Raw genomic sequence first — 22,763 nt, 5'->3', positions numbered from 1 at the left:
TCAGCAGTTTTTAAGAGAAGCAACACATTGTAGGGGTTACTTAGATGGAAAGGGAATTGGTAAGGCAGGCAGAAGGAAAGCCAGTAAGTCCTGCAAGAGCCAAGTAATCACTCCAGGCATTTATTTTAATATCTGGCACCTTTCTCCCTCTTCAAGCACACTGCTTTTTAATACCTCAACACAAGGCAGCTGGAAGGATATAAAAGCTCAAAGAAGAGCAGTAGTGTCCCTGAGGCCACACAGGGCTCAGTGTGAAAAAATGGGAACCTAATGGAGATAGGCTCCATTCTGCCTGATCTCCATTTAGCCTGGACATGTTATGGGTGGCTGATAATAGGTACTGGGAATGGGGTGGTTATGGTAAATGTAGGAACATAATTGATCCACATCATTTTGGTTTCTAACTTGCTTTCCTTTTAAACGCTGGGAACTGGCTCATTTTCTCAACTACAGTGGATAAGGTGGGAGGGGGGTGTTGGAATTTTAGCCCATGTCTGGGGGTGTGGCTGGCAACTGACAGAATGGCTAGGGGCCGTAATTCCAGAATAAAATACTGCATTCAACACTTATCCTTCCCATTCCCTATTCCACCACTTCCTGTGCCAGATAGCTTCTAGGCAACCAGGAGAAATAAAATCCAGAATGGCTGAAGGAGGGTAAAATGGGCATTTTATTACACACAGTAGCATAAATGGGACAAGAATAAAATCTGGAGCATCTCTGTACCAATTCTCCAATTAATAGCTGCTCAACCTAAATATCTTTTTCTCAGTCCTGGGTGAGAAATGGGATCTCATGTAAAGGAAACCTGGGGTCCAGTCCAGTCCTATTGAATGCTATTTAGTCTCAGTAAAGAAATGTCTGAGGGCCAAAGCCATTTGGGAGGTCTCCTTGGGGATAGAGAGGTCATCCTAAATAGGTCCATCAGAAAAGCTAGGAATCTCTCAGGCCCATAAGGCAATAAAGGCCATGAAGGCAAAACCAGCGGCTACACAGCTCCACTTAGCTAGAGGGGCCTCAGGACTAGCTAGCTCCCGTGGAAGAATTTCTAGGAAGGTGACATACAGGAAGGTGCCAGCTGCCACACCCTCTAACACAGCCTGGGCTAAGCCCCGCCCTCCTTCAGAGTCCCTTTCAGTCACAGCCAGCCCCACGGCTAGGCCCAGGGGGGACATGAGAGCTAATAATAGTATGGAGAACACTGCCCATCGTGACCTGGTACCTAACTGCACTAGCCGCATTCCTACACCAAACACCACAAGCCCCTTATGAGCCAGGACAGCAAGGCAGAGCTGCACGGTAGCTGCTACTGTCGGCTGCAGCCCCACAGCTAGCCCTTCAAACACTGAATGAAAGGAGAGTGAGAGCAAGAGGACAAGGGCTCGGAGGGGACTCTTTGAGGGTGAGGGTAAATGTCCATGGCTGTGGAGTTCGAAGATATGAGCCCCACCCCATTCTTCCTCCTGCACTGTTGATCCTCTAGCAGCCCCAGGACAGCACTGCAATGCCAGCGACTCCAAAAAGAAGATAAAAAAGAAGCCCAGGGAGATGATGAGCTCTCCATAAGGATACTCCATCTAGAAACAAAAAGAAGGACTGTGAGATGAAAAGAAAGGGTAGGCAATGCATTGGATGGACATGGAATTGGGAGATTGAAGAGAATGAGAAAATGTGGTAACAGAACACAAAAAAGGGTAGGGGAATGAAGCCAAGAGTAGACATGGACGTGTAACAACAAGAATGCCAGAGTGGGCTGGACACAGTGGCTCACACCTGTAATCCTAGCACTTTGGGAGACTGAGGTGGGCGGATCACTTGTGGTCAGGAGATTGAGACCAGCCTGGCCAACATGATGAAACTCCGTTTCTACTGAAAATACAAAAACTAGCCAGGCGTGGTGGCACGTGCCTGTAATCCCAGCTACTCAGGAGGCTGAGGCAGGAGAATCACTAGAACTCAGAAGGTGGAGGTCGCAGTGAGCTGAGATTGTGTTACTGCACTCCAGTCTGGGTGACAGAGAGATTTCATCTCAACAAACAAACGAAAAACAACAGCAACAAAAGACTGCCAGAAGGACTAAGGGACACAATCTCAAAAGAGTTAAAAATACGGGAAAATGATGTGAGGTATATCAGAGGATCCAGGGAAAGAATGAAAGAGTAAAACAAGAGCTTTCCCTGGGGATCTATAAACTCAAAAGGATTGGGTCTGCTCCTCTTTTCCTCTACAATGTCTGAGCTAGGGAGCAGAAGGGATTCTTGGTACTCCTCATGCATTCCTCTCAAAAGGGTCTGGGTATGAAAGGCCTCTCTGGTTCTCCTCACCCCCCAGATAGGGGATGGTGGGAGGTACTTACATGAGCCGAATCAGCATCACCAGAAGAATTTCTCTCACTTGTTGATCTGTTCTAAGGAGAAAGCAGCAGAAATTGAAGTGGGATGGAGCAGCGCAGCTTCCTGTCCTGTCCCTTCCGCAATTCTGTTTTCCTTAAAGCCTAATCTGACTTGCTTTCACCATCCCACACAAGAGCTGTCATTTTCCCTGTTGTTCCACCCATGTCCTTGGCTCCGTCACTTTCCCACTCTCTTTCCTTTGTCCTGTTTATCCTTTTGGCCTCATAGACCTGCGGCTTGAAATCTCTGCTCTCACCTGCACCACGAACTTCTGAATCTGTGATTCAATTTCCTCCAGGGCTTCAGCAGTCATATGCATGAACCCTGCTCCCAGGAAAACACCAGCAGAAATACAGCCCAGGAGTCTGAGGACTCGCCGGTGATGACCTAATAAAAAGCAGAAGTTAAACCCACTTGGCACTGAGGAGACAGACAAAGGTGAGTAAAGAGCAGCAGGTAGCACTCAATATCCCAAGGTTGGGGGTGGTGAGAGAATCAGAGCGAGGTGTCAGGACAGGGTTGAGGTGAGACTCAGGCTATGGAACAAAGATGGGATAGGGCTATACCTCTGGCTGCATCAATCTGGAACCATTTGAAGCAGATGGGAGTAAGGCCACAGCCCAGAGTGAGAGCCAACAGGGCAAACAGGCAGCCAAGTTTTATTCCTAGTAGTTGCTCCATCTCGGGGGTGTAGGGTAAGTCCAGAAGTCAGAATGACAAGGGAGCTGCAATCTTTGGAGCGGGCGTGGTATCTTAGGTGGTCAACACTGGAGTGTCCACTCTCGTGAGTTTCAGGAGGCTGTTGGTATCTTCTTTCTGTGTTGCTTCTGCTTGTGCAGCATTGCAGAGCTGACAGATCCTGCTCCAGCTTCTAGCCCTCCTGCTGCATGGAGGCCCCTCCCCTGGTTCACGCCTTCCTGAGCTTGGAAACCAGAAACTCCAGACTCCTGCCAGGCACAGCCCAGTGGCGTCTTCTCCTCCTCTTCAATGGCATGACTAATCCAAGAGCTATGGAGAGTCTTAGTTCATGTGCTTGGGGTTGCTCTAATCCAAAATAGGAAAGTCTATGGTAGCTGCTTCCCAGCTATTTTGTACTGGGGACAATCTGGTCCTGTCTCACTCTGGACATTTGATCTAAGCCTTCCATACCCTCTCCACCCCATCCCAAGTCTTACAGGTTGCAATGCTGATACTTGAACCACTCGCTTTCAGAGGAGATTTGGGGCCACCTGGAGGTAAAGAGGTGGGGCTGAGAGGTGGTGCTGGTGCTACTCTGTGGGAACTAGTACATGAGGGAACTACCCTTTCCTGTAACCCCAGAAAAATAGCTGCAGGCATGGAAATGTCTAGTGGTAAGTTGATTTGTTTTTTTTCTTTCTCTTTTGATTGGGACCAGTGTTGAGAGGAATGAGTTGAGATTTCTGGTATTACATTTATACTGTTACAACTTCTGACTGTGCCTGTTTCCTGGTAAGAACTGGAAAAAAAGACATTTAAGTTTTAAGACAACAAGCTGCTCTAGCCCTGAAACAGCAAGGCCTAGGGGAAAACAGAAATTAACTGAATAAACGGGAGGATTCTACCTGGATATAGAGGGGTGGGGGTAGAAGATTCAGTTCTGATGGGAATCACTCTTGATGGAAATGTATGGGGCATTTCCCACACATACTCTAGGGTAGTTGAGGGACCCTGGGAAAGACAGAAGGGAAGGCGGTAGTGAAAGAGGCCAGGCAGCTGCTGATTCCTCTATTCAGGTGGCCCACATAACAACCCTGAGACCTGCTGAGCCAGTTCTCAGAGCTCTGGAGGCAGCTTTCCTAGCTACTCCAGATTATCTTCCTAGGGAAGTCCTGGCCTCTGGTAGAAGCAGTATTCTTGTAGTGTTACTGGATGATTTTTACAGTGTTACTGGTCCCGCTGCTTGTTCTTGTGATCCAATAATGAGATACGGACAGACTGGGAAAGAAGGGAGTTTATTTCTGCAACTGATTACAGGGAGGTCGGAGTAGCACACCAGACTAACTCAAAGTTACAAGTTTTTCTTTAGCTTTTACATACAATTCAAGCTCTGTGACTACCTGCGGGAATGTTTCCTAATTAATCTAAAGTAGGGGTCTGCAGATAAAAGTTTTTGTTTTTATTTTTATTTTTTTTAGAAACAAAGCAATAAATGATTTGATTTAGAAATAAAACCATTCCCATTATTGCAGCATTATCATCAGTCATTGAATGCTAAAGCTGTTTATGCTTCTTTTTCCCTGGGATGTCTGAACCTGGCAACTTTTCTTCCTATTCTTCTGTGTTCTTAGCAAACCCACATCAAGGGTGTCTGTTTGCGTCTGAAATTCATCAGCATCAGAAAGAGCAAACATGTTGGCAGTATCTAGAAAACCATCAACATGAGCATGGGGCAGTTCATTTCGCTTTGCAGCTGATCCCACCATAGTGAATACTTGCAGATATTTCTCAATCTTAAGTTGGTCCTGGTATGGGTTGTATGTGCAGGAATGCTTTATCACTCAACTAGATCTGAGGTAGAGAAAGTACAGGTGGGGCTTTAAGGGGCTTGCTTTTTTTTGTATTCCAGCCTTCATACTCAGGCACCAGGTTCCCCCAATTCATTATACATTTTTCTTGCTTCTGCTTTTATGTTTAACTTGTACATTCATCATTATAGCAAAGGGCTTATAGAAATCTGGTTTTTCTACTTCTGCTTTAATGATCAGCTTACACATTCATCATTACAGCGAAGAGCTTATGGAGATCTGAACTGCCACAATAGGAGAAGGCGAGCTTGAGATTTGTGTGGGAAGCTTGGCATCAAAAATCTGAGGAAGCTCTTCATTACAGGATAGACCAGGATAATTAACTATACCTTTTACTTTTTTTTTTTTTTTTTTTTTAAAGAGAGGAGATCTTGCTCTGTCACCTAGGCTGGAGTGCAGTGGTACAATCACAGCTCACTGCAGCCTTAACACCTGGGCTCAAATGATCCTCTTGCCTCAGCTTCCTGAGTGACTGGAAATGCAGGCACATGCCACTGTGCCCAGCTTCTACACTTTTTAAGAATCACAAAATCCACTTCAATTCTTTAAAAATTTATTATTTATTATTAAAAATCTCAAACAAACACAGACATATGGGGATACCAGCAGTCCCCTCCTGGATACCAGGTAGTGTCAGCCCTGGCAGGCATGATAGAAGAAAATACTTGTTAGACATCCTTGTCAACTCTCAGAGGGATCTTGAGCAGTGGATGGAGGAAACGCAGACGGAGTAAGCACAGGTAAAAGATCTCCCCAGGAGCTGACACGGGCACAACGATACAAATCCCTATGGAAATGAGACGTTAATGTGGGCTGCAGGTTCTTGCCACATCCCACTAATTTTGGTCACACCCCCTATACCTGCCATGCCGGCGGGCTGTGATCACAGCATGCTGCATATGCCCATCTGGACAGCACAAGTGACAATGCACATGGCGAGGTCGTCTAAGGACAGGCTGAGTGATACGGGGCCAGCGATTAGCCTCCTCTGGAGACCCCCGAGCAAGGATCACCATAGAGAACTTTTCTTCCTTTGGTTTCTTGTTCTAAGATAAGGAACATAGAGACTGTTTAGAAGAAAAACATATGGGAAAAAAGTTTGTCAAGCCCCTTCTTCCCCATTCCTGCAGTCCTTTTTTACAATGTGTAAATCATATACATGTAGGCCCTAAAGTCTCTAGGCTATTCTGTGAATTATCCAACGCCTCCTAACTCTGACTCTTTTTCTTCCTGTTTTTTCCAAGATGTTTGCTTCCTGCTGCAATATCCCCAGGTACCTACCCAGCGGAAGGGGATGGGATGGTACGCCTGTGAGAAGCTACACGCCAGTGGCCTAGAGGTTGTCAACTGGGGACAAGGGAGTTCATGGGGACACTGTGAACACATAAAAAAGTGAGGTAAGACAAAAGAGCCATCAATCACAAAACTTAAAAACTAAGAATAATAGAGTCAAAAGGGGCCAGGGAGAATGGAGGACAGGAACAGTGGGTAGGAAGAGCCAGGAGAATCATTAGGTAGGAACTGGATAGGAACACAAAGTAGTGGAGAGTGGCTTAGCTTTACCATCTTACTTTTTCTGGCCACACCTGAGTTCAGATCTGTGTGGTGGGACAGGTAGAAGTAATACTTACCGGGGCAAAGACAAAACTAGGTCGAGGGTCCAAAGGTGACTTCTCTTTTCCCTGAAATCAAAGGAAATAAAAGAAATAAAGCTGGGCCAGGTGTCTATTTTCATAACTCAATCTCTGCAGTCAGTAAACTGAGGACTCCTTTAACATTCAATTCTAATAACGATTAACTACGTCCTTTGAGTTAAGCTGGCTGCATCTTTAATACTCCAAACAAAGAACTTTCTCTTTGCTGCAGGAGAAAGGCAAGAACTTGGCACAAAGTACAGTGCTCTCCCTTGTCAGCAACCTCCACTCTCAAAAAAATCCCACTCCAGGACAATGAAATTTATGATTATACACTGGCTCATACTCTCCCCCAGTGACAAGGTTCTCAGCTCAGCAATGCCCTAGATTAGGAGTCCGCAAACTTTCTTTTAAAAGGCCAGACAGTAGGCAAAATCTATCTCTGTCCCAACTACTCAACTCTGCTGTTTGTAGTGTGAAAGCAGTCACAGACAACAGAGGCACAAATAAGCATGGCTTATATAAAAACAGGTGGCAGGTCGGATTTGATCCACAGGCTCTCATTTGCCAACCACTGCTCTGATTCATAATGACTTTATATGCCCAGTTTCCTGAGAGTCACCCTTGTCAATATATGACAGTCTCTTTAGTTTTCAAAAGAATAACAGTAATTAGTGACATATGCGTGGGGGAGTGAGGGAAGAAGCCTTACCTTAAGGACCAGATCCCTGGCTTCCATGAGAAGTCTGTGCCCAGCTTTTGTTCCATTCTCCACCAGTACCTATTCACAAAAGGGAAAAATATGAAGACTTAAATTACATGAAAGTGTAAATGTCAGTAGCTCTGTAAAAGCATTATAGATGGAAAAGGGGTCCTAAAAAGAAATACGCATTATATATCAGGATGGAGACCCTCAAAGAGGGATAAAGAAACCCATAAAGGAGAAAAATGGTGAAGAATGAAGACAACGAGAGAAGCAAAGGCATGAAATCCATGAAGCTGCTTTAAGACTTAAGGAGAACAAGGAATTTTAACTCACCAGGAAATGACCTGTCTTACGCCATAAGGTTTGAACCACCTCAGTGCGGTCAGCCCTGCTGGGCAGTTCACTTAAGGAAAAGGCTGATACTACTACATCAAACTGCACCTGAGGACCAAGACAAAGAACATGACACACTCAACATCTCTGCATCCCAAGAATATAATAAAGTCCTAGCTGATAAATTTCTTTTATCTTCTGACACTCAGTGCTGGGCTGCAAAGCTCAAGCCATAGTTTTCCATCTGCCACATTCCACATTTAGAATATTCTAAACACTGCCACTTGCCTTGGGTGATACAGGTAGAAACTGTCTGAAAAAGACACCTGGAATATAAGGCTCCCCAGATTCTGAACCACCTGTGGAGAAAAGAAGAGGCAACTTTGAGTGTGTAGGAAGTTAGGTATAAACTGAAGAGATATCCAGATAAGAAACATGGCCCCAAGGATAGGGAAAGTGTCTATCAAAAAGGGCAGGGATGAGCCAGATATGGTGGTGCATGCCTGTAATCCCAGCTACCCCAGAGGATGAAGTGGGAGGATGGCTTGAGGCCAGGAGTTTGAGACCAGCCTGGGTAACAGGTTCTAATTAAAAACAAACAAAAAACAAAACAAAACAAAAAAACGGCAGGGAGAATATTAGGCCTCTTGTCCTTTGAATCTTACCCAACCCATCCTCAGTCCAGCAGAAACCTCTAATACCACCCTTTGCTTGACCATAACTTTAAAAGTAAACCAGATTCATCTTAATTTTTACCCTCTTCTCTACTTCCCAGTAAAACACTTTTACTAGTACCCCTTTGCTTTCTGAACTCCCTCAACTTTGGAAATGCTCTTGTACTCACCTTTCAGTAGTTTTTCTGCCAAAGCCAGCATGGCAGTTGATTTGTCCACACACATATATTCACGTAGGCTCTGGCCCCAAATACTGTTAGCAGCCCTAAGATGGCAAAATTATTATAAATCACCAATTCCCATGACCAAGAGTCATCTCTACAAGAGACCCATTTACACCCAACCCCACCCCTGGGAAAAGAGAGTGTTATGTTAAAATAGTTGTCTAGTTAGTAATAAAATAACTAATAGTGTTATTTTCTTGTTTTATTTACAATTGTTTTTAAAAAAAGGTAGACTCAGCTGGGTGCAGGGGCTCATGCTTGTAATCCCAGCACTTTGGGAGGCGGAGGCAGGAGAATCACTTGAACCCGGGAGTGGAGGCTGCAGTGAGCCGAGATCGTGTCACTGCACTCCAGCCTGGGTGACAGAGCGAGACACCATCTCCAAAAAGAGAAAAATAAAGGTAGACTCAAAATACTATTTGTAGGCAAAAAAACTTTGATTGATAATTCCTTTTCTTTTTAATTTTTCTACACATGCGCCTTTTTTTCACTTGACATTTCTTTAAGTTCTGGCCCCAATCCATATACCTTCTTCTGCCTTGCCCAATCTGATGGAAGAAACATTATAGATTCCCAACTTGCCTATTCTCCCTCTGGTTTTCCAGTCTCTTAATTTTTGAGTGGTGTAAGTATGGCTTTCTAGAGCTAAAATTGACCAAGACAGGGCTGAAAAAAGTTACTCACCAGGTGACAGAACCAGTACCCGAGCCAAAGTCCATCAAAGTTTGTGGCTGAAATGCTGGATTTCGAGCCCGGATCTGAAGAAATATACAACATCCCACAGCAGAGTAATTAGATACTTATTTAGGACCTTGATAAATATGAATTAGGAGCCTATCACAGAGGATGTGAGATGTGAATGCCTTTTGAGATTCAATATAAATACCTTATGGGATAAGAATCTCTTAAAACAGTGATTCTAAACCTTTCTTGGGTCACAGAAAGCTTTCACAGGATAAAGAGAACTTCTTTATTTTGTATTTTTTTAAGAGATGAGGTCTCACTCTGTCACCAGGCTGGAGTACAGTGGAGATCACAGCTCACTGCAACCTCAAACTGGCTCAAACAATCCTCCTGCCTCAGCCTCCCAAACAGCTGTGACTGCAGGCAGGAGCCCACCATGCCCAGCGGAGATCCTCTTTAAAAAAAAATGCATATGCAATGTCCCAAGAATCCCCATCCTAGAAAACTACTTTATGAATAGGGAACTGATGGTCAAAAAGTTCAGGTTGGAAGTTAAGGGACTTTCACCTCATGGAATGCTCTGGAGACTGCTGCAAAGCCACCATCCAGTCTTGCTGCCATATACACCAGGCTCAGTCCCTCAGTGTAGCTGCCATTAAAATCAGAGAGTCATACATACTAGTAAATAACCTTAATCCCATAGTTACCTTCTAGATTTAGAAAATGACATCTTGGAAAAGGCTCTTCCAGCTCAGGCCTTTCACTCCCCAATACAAAAGGGTCCTGGGGAACCTTACAAACACTAAATTTTCAAACTTCAGGGTTCGAAACTTCGAACTTTAACTTTTTCAAATACTAAATTGATCCTTTTAAGGTCAGGTGATGTAAAAAAAAATACTAAATTGATTGTGTAATTGTACTCCCCCAACTCTCTCTGCCTTTTCTTTCTTGTGCACCTCTTCTAGGCCCCCTTACCTCAGCTCCTGCCAATGGTAGGTAGTTTTACGTAGTGCATGTAGCACTGCTCCACGAAGTTTCTCCTCTGTCTGACATAAGTCTGTGGTGAGAACAAGGACTGGAAGTCAGGACCTAGGGAGAACAGGGCTCAGATCCAATATCAGAATATACTGCCCACCCAGTCCTCCCTGACTCCACCTAAGAAAGTCTTAAAGCTCAAGAGAGACAACAAACCTAGAGAAAAGTTTCAGGCAAGAATTAACAGTAACTACTACCACTAACAGATTGTTTCAAATAGCATTTTGCTTCTAAGAATGATTTATTCAGCTTAATCAATCCTGTTCCACAGGTTTGTTTTGCATTAAAGGAAAGTGTGATAAAAATTTAAAGGGTAAGCTGGGCGTGGTGGCTCACACCTGTAAACCCAGCACTTTGGGAGGCTGAGGCAGGTGGATCACAAGGTCAGGAGTTCAAGAACAGAACAGCCTGACCAACATGGTGAAACCCTCTCTCTACTAAAAATACAAAAATTAGCCAGGCGTGGTGGCGTGCACCTGTAGTCCCAGCTATTTAGGAAGCTGAAGCAGGAGAATCACTTGAAACCAGGAGGCAGAGGTTGTGTTGAGCTGAGATCGTGCCACTGCACTATATAGCCTGGGCAACAGAGCAAGACTGTCTCAAAAAAAAAAAAAAAAAAAATTAAAGGGCACTATTTTTTGGATTTCTTCACTTCTCCAAAATTTAAGGTTTTGATGATCTCCACTTTTCCTATGGAGAGGAAAGAAATTTGAAAATCTAGGTCTCATGACTGTTCAGTTCAGTACTATTGAGCAAGTATCTACTGATCACCTACTATGAGCCAGGTACTGTAAGGTGTGCAGGGAATGCAAGATGAATAAATGGTAATGTTAAGGAGCTCACAATCATGAAACTAACTTGATGAATTATATTTATCCTCTTATCCCAGAAGAGGATTTCAGTACTGGGTAGAGGTCATCCAGGGACTTTATTTTACCTGAATAAAAACTTAGAAGGTCCTAATCCAGTGGACGTGCAGGAAAAAAACAAGTATCTAGATTTTAACAGTGTATTGGTGGCCAGGCACGTTGGTTCACGCCTGTAATCCCAGCACTTTGGGAGGCCGAGGTGGGTGGATCACCTGAGGTCAGGAGTTCAAGACTAGCCTGGCCACCATGACGATACCCTGTCTCTACTAAAAATACAAAAGTTAGCCGGGTGTGGTGGTGCACGCCTGTAATCCCAGCTAGTGAAGAGGCTGAGGCAGGAGAATCACTTAAACCCGGGAGGTGGGGGTTGCAGTGAGCCGAGATCGAGCCATTGCACTTCAGCCTGGGCGACAGAGCAAGACTCTGTCTCAAAGCAAAAACAAAAAACAAAACAAACAAAAAACAGTATACTGGGACATTCTAACCTTTACCTAAGCAATCTCTAGAATAATCTACCTTCTTTTAATAAGGCATCATTGTTACAACTGCTGCTCTGGTTAGAAAGTCAAATAAGAGACTTCAGTACCTGTTCGAGAGACTGCAAAATTATTTCTTACTCTTCATTTCTAACCGACATTTCAATCTGGCCTACTTTTTAATTATTAAGTCCTACCTGGGTTTTCCAGAAATTTCTTCTCAAAATGCCTAGCCCGTCTTTGCAACTCCTCTGGCTCCACAGGCAAATGTCTGCTCCAGAGATAACTGGTCAGTGTTTGCACCTGATTCTCCATAGTGGGCCCAGCATTCTCTATGGGCCAAAGATGAAAAGCGGAATCACTTGCATGCAGGTCCAGTCCCGTTTCTTCTCCCTTTCCAGCCGTTACTCACCAAGTAGCAGTAACTGGGCACCGTTAGCCAGTGCCTGTGGCAGCCGCACGTGCGGTAGGTTTAGGATGCCAGGGTGCTGGCGATGAGGCCTCTTCTGCAGGAAATCGGACTTGTTATCTATCTGTGTCACTCCAGGTACTACTGCGGCGAGCGACTGCAGGCAGAGAAAGAAAGGTTGATTTTCTGGCAGAAAGGAAAGTTGCTGGCGCTCGCTAGGGCGGGGGCTGCCAGAAGCGCTCCTCCTCCGCGCGGAGATGTCTCTGCAGATCCAGAGTCTCTCCGTGAGCCGGCAATGTAGGTACTCACCCGGGCCTGGGGAGCTACTCCAAGGCCGGGGCACCATCTTCCTAATATCAGTAGAGACTTCAGTGCCCCCGCCATGGCTCCGGAGGCGAACCGGAAACGGAAATGTAGGTTCCTGTGACCCTCAGTCACAACGCCGCAAGGAGCCGCCTTCGCAGAACGTCCCCCGACAGTTTCAGCCAACCAGAAGAGCGAGTGTTTGCCAGCAGCCAATAAGCAATGGTTATATAAATATCCTTGAGGCGGAAACCGTGTTTGGGCTGGAGGCTGCGTCGGGCTTGGTCACCGGCGCCAGAAATCAAGAGGGTGGGGCGGGACGGGGGCGGGATGGAGTTGGGTGTGAGCGCGCCATTGACTGGCAGAGACTGTTTCTGGGAATACTGACTTCCTGTGTTCTTTGCATTCCTCCGCGGAGAACTCTGAGTCTTGGGTTGTTTCCCTGTGTGAAAAAGGGAGACTGCAGTAACGGAAGGAAGAGAAGAGAAAAATCATATTTAAGAGACTTTAGACAACAGAAATTAATAGTTAAATAATTATTGAATAGTTAATAGTTTGATAAAAAACCTAGTTAATCGGTTTATTTTATTTTATTTTTTTACATTTGTTAATTTCTCTTCAAATGAGACCAGTCTTCTTAGTAAGCTAACATAACACTTACTGAGAACACCTACGTGCTAGGTACTTCAGGGAAAAGGACTGAAACTCGCTTCACAGAAAACTTGGTTCTGACGGGGACCCTTCTGAGTCTGCTGCTAGATCACACTGTTTCCCCCAGGCCTAGGACTTCTACAGATGCTGTCGTGACTACCTGAGGTGCAGAATCTCAGGTGGGTTCAGCCACTCTTGTGACGTGATAATGTAGCACAGGGTAATGTCTCCAGAGTCTGCAGGCCATCAACTCCTTCATTCACCAGAGCATCAGAAGGATAAATGGCATATGCAAGGCCATATCTACTTTCGGAATCTGACAGTGCACAACTGCTACCTCAGTCTCCAAACACTTGAGCTCACCCAGTGTGTGATTTCTGTGGGTTCCTGCCCCCCTAATTTCTGTTACAGGTTTAGGATGTTCTCCCAGCATATCCACTTGACTTGTGTGTGGAACCAGCCAGTTCATCTGGAGGGCTAGACTCCTGGGTCATCAGGCCCTACCACAGGTGGTCCAGGGATCTCAGGTCCCAGCACCCTAATTGGACTGCCCTTCTGTGGTCCTCTCCCTTATTCGACTTCTTCCTCAAATCTGCAGCCCTCACCGACCGCAGCCTGCCAGCTCTCTCAGGGCTCCTCATCTCGGGGTGAGGCGGGGTGAGAAGACATGGGTGGACAAGGGGAGAAGGGCTGCTCTGCCTCTTCCATGCGGAACCGCCTTTCCTGTAGATGAATGCAGGGCCCACTGACACGTCCTAGGCTGACACTTGCCTCTTTTCTAGCTTTTCCTCAGTCCTCCTTTTACCTAGGAATCTTTCCTGGGTGCTCAAAAGGGTCACCACAGTGACCTCTACCCTTCCAGTGAGAATGCTCACATTCATATTAGTGATCCTGTGTGTGCTCTGGGCTGAGGATTCTGCCCTAGAGATATCTGAGGAGTGGAACCATTAAATTGATACCTGTTGATGATATCTCTCCAGATTATTAACAAGTCCACAACCCAGGCAGTCTCAAAGGTTCTTACTCCTGAAGTTATCCCTCATTTTTTGTGCTAATCTTGCCCAAATGCCAGGGTGCTGGCGATGGGCCTCTTCTTGCCCAAATGCAAAGATAATTCTGAAGATTGGGCCATACTAGATGTGTGTATTGGAAGATCTGCCAAAATTCTACTGTCAGCTAGTCAGAGCTCCTGAGTAAATCTCTCAGCTTCTTGTCCTCAGAATTCTATTCATATAGGTGAGATCATGTCATGGCTCCAAAAGCCACCATCCAAATTATGGGCATTTGCTGCCCATAAACCTTTGTGAAATGATTCCTTGTAGGAAATTTGTCCAAGGGAATCACCAGATCTCACATGCCTTCATAGTAGTTCAACTCCAAAGGCCTATGTAGGGGCTTCACACAACGTTTGTGCTCCACACAATGTTTGCGCTCCAGGATAAGAGAAGGAGAGAAGGGAGAAAGGAATGCAACTTTCACCTCACTGGTAATGTATGAATGGCCTCTTCAAACATGGCCTGTCTGGGATTCTGAGTCATTCTAGTTTCCCTGCAGCAGTAGGAGCCATCTTGACTTTATCTCTGAATCTCAGTGTCTGTCTTATTCTGTGCTTGGGTTTTAGTAGGTTATCAGTGTTTGCAGAAGTGACCCTGCCTGATTTGTTGTGGGCTGTGAAGCTCAGTGTCCACCCTTTTCCCTCAGTAGGCCACTTCGAGGACAGATGATGCTCAAGTTTGCTTTTTTCCTCTTGGTCTTATGTCACTTACTGCTTTCTTTTTTTTTTTTTTTTTTTTTCTAGTCTATTGTTTTCTTTTAAGACAGGTGACATTCTGTCACCCAGGCTGGAGGGCAGTGGTGAGAACATGGCTCACTGCAGCCACACATCCTAGGTTCAAGCGATTCTCCTATGTCAGCCTCCTGAGTAGCTGGACCACAGATGTATGCCACTGTGCCTGGCTAATTTTTTATTTTTTTCTAGAGATGGAATCTTTTCATGTTGCCCAGGCTGGTCTTGACCTCCTGAGCTTGAGCAATCCTCTGTCCTTGGCCTCCCAAAGTGCTGGGATTATAGGCATAAGCCACTGCGCCTGGCCTTATTCTATTGTTTCCTTTCTCTCCCACCCTCCCACTTCTTTTCTTCCTCCCTTCTTTTATTCTTTCCTTTTTTTCACAACACAAGATCTCTTCTAATGTAAATATTTGATTCGTTATGATTAATTTAAAAAATACTGGGGTGCAAATCAGAATCAATCACATTTTTTTTTCTTACTCTTTGGGAGCTCATTTGACTCTTGAGTGGGAAAGAGGCAGATCCCAGGCAAAGCCTCAGTCTCTTGGCTGGGCAGGGAGAGGCATGAGTCAGATCAACATGATGATTCATCTGAGTCTCAACCATGAAGAAACTCACGGATTGTACAGGGTTGTCTGGTGCAGTCAGCTTCCTTGTGTTGTGACTTGGCTGATTAACTCATATTCAAGGCCAGAACTACTGCTGCTATTGAGACTAATCCAATTACGAAGTATTCTGCTGTGGAGCAGGGATCTGCCAATTGGATCTGATCTCCTTTGGCAAAAATCTATGTTGAAAAAAGCAAGGAGGTTCTGGAGGGATTTTAGATTTTTAAAACTCTGGCTGGGGCAGACCCAGCATGGCTTCCTACAGATACAGGATGGGGGATCACCACAGAGCAATGTTAGTCTTGGCATGGGATGGCATGAAAGGATCGCTGATATCCTCAGAAGATGAGTCCTGGTCACACAGGAGCTTCTTTAGAGGTGCAATGTGAACTCTTAACACATGGATAAAGTATTAGAGGAAAATCCAAGGACTGGACACTCACTGGGAGTCTCGTATATCTCTCCTGAGGGACTGAGACCCTGAAATGGGGACCAGAATGGCCATGGCAGTGAGAGAATGTAGAAGTCTTTCTATTCTCAGTTAATGTTTCTCAAGAAAATCTAAAAATTATCCCATTAAAATGCTCTGTGTTAGGGGCCTCCATTGTCTAACAACTGGGTCAATGGTTTCCAGTTCAGACTCAGGAGAGGAATCCCAAGAAGGAAACTCAGGCTTATCATCTACTTCTCCAAGCCTTCTAGAAATACCATTTCTAATGTACTGGCCTGCAACAGGGACTAATTCAAGACAGAACTTTCCAGAAGGATCTGTCCGTGTTTTTGAGAATCACGGGGAATGGCCAGCACAGCCACCTAGCCTAGGAGACCTGCTATTATGCAGAAAATGAAGAAAAAATGTGAGAAGAAAGGAATGAAGAAAGAGAAGATAAAGAGGAAGGAAAAGACATTTATCTATGATATGGAGTTTATTTTTCATTCTTGAGTTGGTGGAATTCTTTACTGACCATGTTAGGTGTGCCACGCTCTGTGTTAAGGGCTAAAGCTAGGAGAGGAGGAGACCGTGTTATGGGAAGTGGTATTTTTTTTTTCTTGTACAAATCTTGTTCCAAATTTCAAATTTCCATTGTGAATTTGGTAGAGATGTTTTTATTCAAGCTCTGATAGTACTATGGGCATCAGACATCTATGAAATCTTCTACAAGCAAGTTCAACTTCCTCTCCCTCTTTCTTCTTCTTCTTCTTTTTTTTTTTTTTTTTTGAGACAGAGTTTTGCTCTTGTTGCCCAGGCTGTAGTGCAATGGCATGATCTCGGCTCACTGCAACCTCTGCCTCCTGGGTTCAAGCGATTCTCCTGCCTCAGCCTCCCGAGTAGCTGGGTTTACAGGCGTGCGCCACTGTAGCCAGGAATTTTTATTTTTATTTTTGTATTTTTAGTGGAGGTGGAGTTTTTCTATACTGGCCAGGCTGGTCTCGAACTCCTGACCTCAGGCAATCCACCTGCCTCGGCCTCCTAAAGTGAGCCACCATGCCTGCCCTCTTTCTTCTTTTTATTCCTGCTCCAGCACGCCAAAGAGCCATGTTATATAAAGGGGGGCCTAAAACCCAAAAGAAATAGAGCAAGGGAGGGCCATTTCAAGGAGGAACCCAGCTTCTTTTTTGTTTTTAGCAACACCCCTGTTTCTCTCTTCATATAAACATTCTCCATCTCATCACACCTCTATGCTGGAAACTTGAGTCTTTGGATTTCTTGCTGTTCAAAATTCTGCAGTGGGTTAAAGCAGTCTGTTCAGTTCCTCCTGAAGTGATTCCACTGCTCCATGTGCATTGGATTTACCTTCTGTAGATTTTAGTCGTGACGTGATTAATGCCTCCATTCCATGTCAACTAACATAAGCCTAAAAAAAACCCACACAGATCTTTATGTAAAATCTGTAAAAGAATGAATATCTACTTTGTCCTCCTTCCACAGGGAACCCAACCCATGTGGGCCCTGGGGCCACAGAATGCTGGCAACTGCTGCTCAAGGACCAGCATGAGGGGGCCAGGGCCAGGGTGCTGCTTTTGGGAATGCTGTACACCTCAGCCATTGTGGCTTTTGTGCTGTATAAGTGTTTCAGATGCAAGGATGGCGGGGGGTCTGCATTTCTCATGGTGGTGCCATAGTACTGAGAGCAAGATACAGTTTCCACTGTCTGTGAAATGAAGATAATAGTTGATTGGCCTCCAACATTATAGAGTAATTTTAAGGATTCAGCGAGGTAAGGGATGTGAAAGGCACGTGGTAAACCGTAAATGAATAATGATCATCACATTTAATTTTCCTACAATCTAATAAAGAGTAGCCATGCTTGAGGTCATCCAGAGCAGCAACTGGTGGAGCTGGACACCCAGCTAGTGTTCATACTACTAAAGTGGGGCCAATGGTGGCACAAGGGGTTGATTGCTGCAACCATGGTGTTTCTAGAATTCAAGACATCAAGTGGTATCGTGGTCTCCTAGGGAAGGAAGCCCTTAAATATGAGTTGATGGTACATTTGGAAAGTAACACCTTCCAGGACAGTATCTTCAGCCCTGACCCTATTATTTATTTGCATTAGAAAATAGAACCAATTGAACCAATTTTGATGTGTGAAACTACCAGAGATAGCTAGTAATGATCCCAGGTAGACATGACAGGCTAGGATGAGTGACTGAATTTAATAATGAAATTTAACAAGGATAGTTTAGTAAATTCTATCATTGGGCCTGAGTACAGCCTGGAAGAAGACATTTCTTAGCAGCAGCGCTTATGAGAGACACTTAGGCATACCCATTGACTTTTTTGGTGTGATGTGACAACCTACTTCCCAAATCAATGGTAGGAACAAGGTGTTGTGCTTTATCTACTGATCAGAACATTCCTGGAGAATTTTCTTCTCACAGAACTGCCTTAAGAGCACTATATGTTCAGTAAAGCAACCAGAGAAAACTATGCAAAATGAGCCCTGACTGAAAAGATCGAAGATATTAAACCAGAAAAAACTCAGGAAAGGGGGCAAGGGTATGCCCATTGTCTTTAAATTCCTGAGGAACTATCACATTGAAGAGTCATTATTTTGGAAGGCTCTAATCAGCACTATGGAAAGAAGATACATGAAAGACAAATTTTGGCTTTGTGTATGAACTGTCTAACAATGACAGCTCAATCAAACTGGAGAGAGCTGCTCATTCTTGGAGGTGTTTCAGCAGACTGAGTGACCATGTGTGGGAGACGTTGACATATTGCTTCATGTGCTGGGTGAGGAACTAGACTAGAAGTAATTGTGATTCTCTGAGGTAAAAACCCAATAGCTTTCTGTATCTTAAATGATACCCCTCTTCTTACTGGCTTTGGAGACTGAGGTGATGGAGCAGAATAATTTCGCTGCAGTATTGCCCTTTTCTTCTTCCACAACAGGGAAAAGATGAAGCTGCAGTTCTCCAAGAGGAGACAGGCAGGAAGCAACCATTGCAGCTGGAGCAACAGCTGATCCAGACAGAGCAGCACCTGGACAATCTGATGGCCCAACTGGACCCCCTTTTTGAGTGTGTGACTACTTTGGCTGGAGCCCAGTAGGAGCTTCTGAACATGCAGCTATGAACCGTGAAGCTGCTACAAGATAGCAAGCCAGATAAGGGTATGGTGGCTTCAGAACCAGAGACCAGCATACCTTTTCCTGAGGACTTATGTGTAAAGGAAGATGAGGAGGAGGCTGCTGATGGTCAGACCTGGGAGGAGCCCATAAACTGGAGCACAGAGACATGGAAACTAGCTACTTCCTGGCAGGTGGAGCAGGTACTAAGGAGAAGATGCAGCAAGGCTGTGGAAAAGGGCTCCAGTCACAGCCCCAGCTGGGAAGGAGGGACAACAGCTGAGGGTTTAGTAAAACCTTTTTTTTTTTTTTTTAACTTCTGTTAATAGGGTACAAAGTTAAACAAAGTTTGTTCTTGATTAAAAAAAAAGAAGGAATATCTAATGTATAAACAACTCCAACCTAGGTTTCCAAAACCTTGCATTCATTCACATTTGTGCTTCTTTCTACACAACTGTCATTTACATTCCTAGTGCTTGTATTTCACTATGTAAAGTGGGAATTTAATCTTTATAAATGAGGCATTTATGTACTGCGCACTCTACTCCTGAAACTGTGTTAGTCACAGGGTATGTTAAGATACATGAAACGTAGTCTTGGTCCTTAAGTAGCTTATGGAGAAGCAGAGAAACTAAATATGTGATAGAAGCAATAACACTTACATGAACATTGCTTTTTGGGAGCACGGAGATGGAGGAAGTTACTTTGCCCATTGGGTCTAGGAAGGTTTCTACAAGGAGGCTCCACCTGAGCAGGGTCGTGAGGGTGAGCAAGGGTTTGTTGGGTCATTTGGGAAGGGATGGACAGTGCATGCAAAAGGATTGGCATGGGAAAATGCACAGAGATGGGGAAGTGTATCGAAGGTAGGGAAGGCGTGAGTTGTTAGAGGTGTTAAATCACTGGGTCAAATTCTAGGTGAGAAACATTGGAATTAGACCCTTGAACTGTATGTAATCTTCCAACAAAATTAATTCACATATTTGCACTATCTTTTTACATTCTTGTCATCTGAAAATGCAATGTTATTGTTAATGCCCTTATATGAATATGGACACAAATATTGACTTGAACAGGACTGAAGGTAGAGCTAATAGGACTTAGCCATCTCATTCTGTGGAATTCCTTAATTCCTTAAATTATTAAGCAAGTTTTAATTCATTCATTTATTTATTTGTTCATTCATTCATTTATTTATTAGAGACAGGGTCTCAGCCTGTTGCCCAGGCTGGAGTACAGTGGCACAAACATAGCTCACTGCAGCCTCAACCTCCTGGGCACAAGTGATCCTCCTGCCTCAGCCTCCTGAGTAGCTGGAACTATAGGAACATGCTTCCATGCCAGGAAAATTTTTTAATTTTTCATAAAGATGGGGTCTTGCTTTGTTGTCAGGTGTGTCTGAAACTTCTGGCCTTGAGTGATCCTCCTGCCTTAGTCTCTCAAAGTGCTGGGATTACAGGTGTGAGCCACCATGCCTGGCTGCAAGTTTGAAAATATATGTTGTATGGGATGCAGTTTTATAGGTGATGAGGATGTAAACAGGACTTAGGTGTAGTGTAGTCTCTCTGTGATGCATATAGTCTCAATGGGTAGAATGAGCTGTACTCAAGTGTTTATTACATGAGGCTAAACTCACATATTATAGTCACAGCAGGTATATCTGGCTCAAGACCTATTTTGATGGCCTATGTAGTGTTTTTTGTTTCTTTGCTTGTTTTTTAAAAATAATTTTTGGATGTGGTGGCAACCTTTCCAAATGGAGATTTTCACATAAAAAATTTGGGTTCCTGGCCGGGCGTGGTGGCTCACACTTGTAATCCCAGCACTTTGGGAGGCCAAGGTGGGCGGATCACAAGGTCAGGAGATCTAGACCATCCTGGCTAACAGGTGAAACCCTATCTCTACTAAAAATACAGAAAATTAGCCGAGCATGGTGGTGGGCACCTGTAGTCCCAACTACTTGGGAGGCCGAGGCGGGAGAATGGCGTGAACCCGGGAGGCGGAGCTTGCGGTGAGCCGAGATTGTGCCACTGCACTCCAGCCTGGGGGACAGAGAGAGACTCTATCTCACAGAAACTCCCCCCCCACACACACACAATTTGGATTCCTGACTTGCCTTAAAAAAGCTACAAATGTGGCCATATTAGGTCACCATTAGCTCAATGTGATGATCAACTAAAGCTGAATAGCAGTTACTTCTTCTTAAGTCGTGTCTTTTTTTTTTTTTGAGACAGAGTTCTACTTTGCTGCCCAGGCTGGAGTGCAGTGGTGCAATGTCAGTTTACTGCAACCTCCACCTCCCAGGCTCAAGTGATCTTCCCACCTCAGCCTCCCTAGTAGCTGGGACTACAGGCATGTAGTGCGGTGGCACCCAACTACTTCTTATAATTTTTTTTTGTAGATATGGAGTTTTGCCATGTTGCACAGGCTTGTCTTAAACCCCTGGGCTCGAGCAATCTGCCCGCCTTGGCCTCCCAAAGTACTGGGATTACAGGTGTGATCAATGACACCTGCCAGTCATGTCTTCTTAAGTAGTAGCCACCTCTGCTTTTAAGACCAAAGCTCAGGGATCTCCACTGACTCCACTCCTCCCCCTGTCCATTCAGTCAGTGGCAACACCTACCTGGCTCCTGGAGACATTTCTGTTTATGACGCATGAGATTTTTTTTTTTTTTTTTGAAACGGAGTCTCGCTCTGTCACCCAGGCTGGAGTGCAGTGGCGCGATCTCGGCTCAGTGCAAGCTCTGCCTCCTGGGTTCATGCCATTCTCCTGCCTCAGCCTCCCGAGTAGCTGGGACTACAGGTGCCTGCCACCACGCCTGGCTAATTTTTTTGTATTTTTAGTAGAGACGGGGTTTCACCATGTTAGCCAGGATGGTCTTGATCTCCTGACCTCAGCCTCCCAAAGTGCTGGTATTACAGGCATGAGCCACTGCACCCGGCCAGATGCATCAGATTGTTATCATAGCATCCTGAGAAAGGACTCAGATAATACTGTCTCCAATCCTTGACCATTCTTCTTTAAATTGTGTTCAAAGCACACCTCCAAACAGATTTTTTAATTGTTCCTTTCTTTTTTTAAATTTTATTTTTATTTTTTATTTTTATTTTTTTTTGAGACAAGGTCTTGCTGTGTCACCCAGGCTGGAGTGCAGTGGCATGATTATGGTTCACTGTAGCTTTGACCTCCCGGGCTCAAGCAATCCTCTCTTCTCAGCCTCCTGAGTAGCTGGGACTATAGGTGCATGCCACCATGCATGGCTAATTAAAATTTTTTATTTTTGTAGAGACTGAGTCTTGCTGTGTTGCCCAGGCTCATCTTGAACTTCTGGGCTCAAGTGATCCTCCCACCGTGGCCTCCCAAACTGTTGGGATTACAGGTGTGAGCCACTTTGCCATTTCTTTTATAGGTCCCTCTGCATATATTTAACTGCCCTCCACTGCCTCAAAATTAAATCCAAATGATAGGAAAGATCTTGGGCTAAGGACCTGTTTGTTTAAATTAGGAATCATTATAAACACATGTTAAGGAGAGTATCCTGGGTTTTCAGCGTTTGTCTTTAATATCAAAAAGCTGCTAAATGTGGGCTTGTTCTATTATTTCATTAGCTTAAGCACCAAATCAGTGTCACAGCAGCCACTAAATTATTAAATAATGTCATTACACCATTATTTGTAATCAAGGGACATGATAAGATATAGTCCCAGGGAAAGATCTTCTGCATTATGGTAAAAACAAGTGTTGAGGACATTGGCCACAGGGTTGCTCAAAGCCACCTTGCTGTCTACCACTTGAAATTTCTTCAGTTGTGAAGTACTCTTGTAATATCTGCCCTTAACCTGCAGGTACCAACTGTCAA

The 22,763-nt window shown here is 44.6% G+C and overlaps 3 protein-coding genes and 1 long non-coding RNA gene across 5 annotated transcripts; 2 read left to right on the top strand and 2 right to left on the bottom strand.

Moving 5' to 3' along the window:
- Positions 1-652: 652 nt before the first annotated feature.
- SLC39A2 (solute carrier family 39 member 2) lies at positions 653-3,391 on the bottom strand. 2 transcript variants are annotated; one of them, XM_015143227.3, is made up of 4 exons: positions 2,960-3,391; positions 2,650-2,780; positions 2,357-2,402; positions 653-1,577 (listed from the first exon to the last, which is right to left on the bottom strand). In XM_015143227.3, the coding sequence occupies exons 1-3, from the start codon at positions 3,072-3,074 to the stop codon at positions 2,391-2,393; spliced, it is 258 nt and encodes an 85-aa protein (XP_014998713.1). In that variant the 5' UTR covers positions 3,075-3,391; the 3' UTR covers positions 653-1,577; positions 2,357-2,390. The 2 variants fall into 2 exon arrangements, with proteins under 2 accessions (XP_014998713.1, XP_014998712.1); XM_015143226.3 differs by having other exon boundaries at positions 2,357-2,407; positions 2,960-3,372.
- On the top strand, positions 2,694-6,323 carry LOC144330151 (uncharacterized). The gene is made up of 3 exons (XR_013396064.1): positions 2,694-2,831; positions 3,563-3,745; positions 6,184-6,323. It is a non-coding gene; the product is annotated as an uncharacterized LOC144330151 (long non-coding RNA).
- Positions 5,484-12,396, bottom strand: METTL17 (methyltransferase like 17). Its single transcript, XM_015143216.3, has 14 exons — positions 12,293-12,396; positions 11,987-12,140; positions 11,772-11,906; positions 10,170-10,251; positions 9,762-9,843; positions 9,195-9,268; positions 8,457-8,551; positions 7,901-7,971; positions 7,613-7,720; positions 7,286-7,354; positions 6,571-6,621; positions 6,221-6,313; positions 5,801-5,985; positions 5,484-5,726 (listed from the first exon to the last, which is right to left on the bottom strand). Exons 1-14 carry the CDS (start codon positions 12,365-12,367, stop codon positions 5,621-5,623), a joined length of 1,380 nt encoding a protein of 459 aa, XP_014998702.1. The 5' UTR covers positions 12,368-12,396; the 3' UTR covers positions 5,484-5,620.
- On the top strand, positions 12,366-19,307 carry LOC144329782 (coiled-coil domain-containing protein 107-like). The gene is given in 5 exon segments (XM_077938813.1): positions 12,366-12,396; positions 13,536-13,584; positions 14,010-14,076; positions 17,234-17,409; positions 18,728-19,307. Coding segments are annotated over 5 exon segments (828 nt in total). The 3' UTR covers positions 19,233-19,307.
- Positions 19,308-22,763: the final 3,456 nt, after the last annotated feature.

The sequence above is a fragment of the Macaca mulatta genome, chromosome 7 (genome assembly GCF_049350105.2).
Source record: "Macaca mulatta isolate MMU2019108-1 chromosome 7, T2T-MMU8v2.0, whole genome shotgun sequence".
NCBI lineage: Eukaryota > Metazoa > Chordata > Mammalia > Primates > Cercopithecidae > Macaca > Macaca mulatta.
This window is presented reverse-complemented; position numbering and strand designations above follow the sequence as displayed.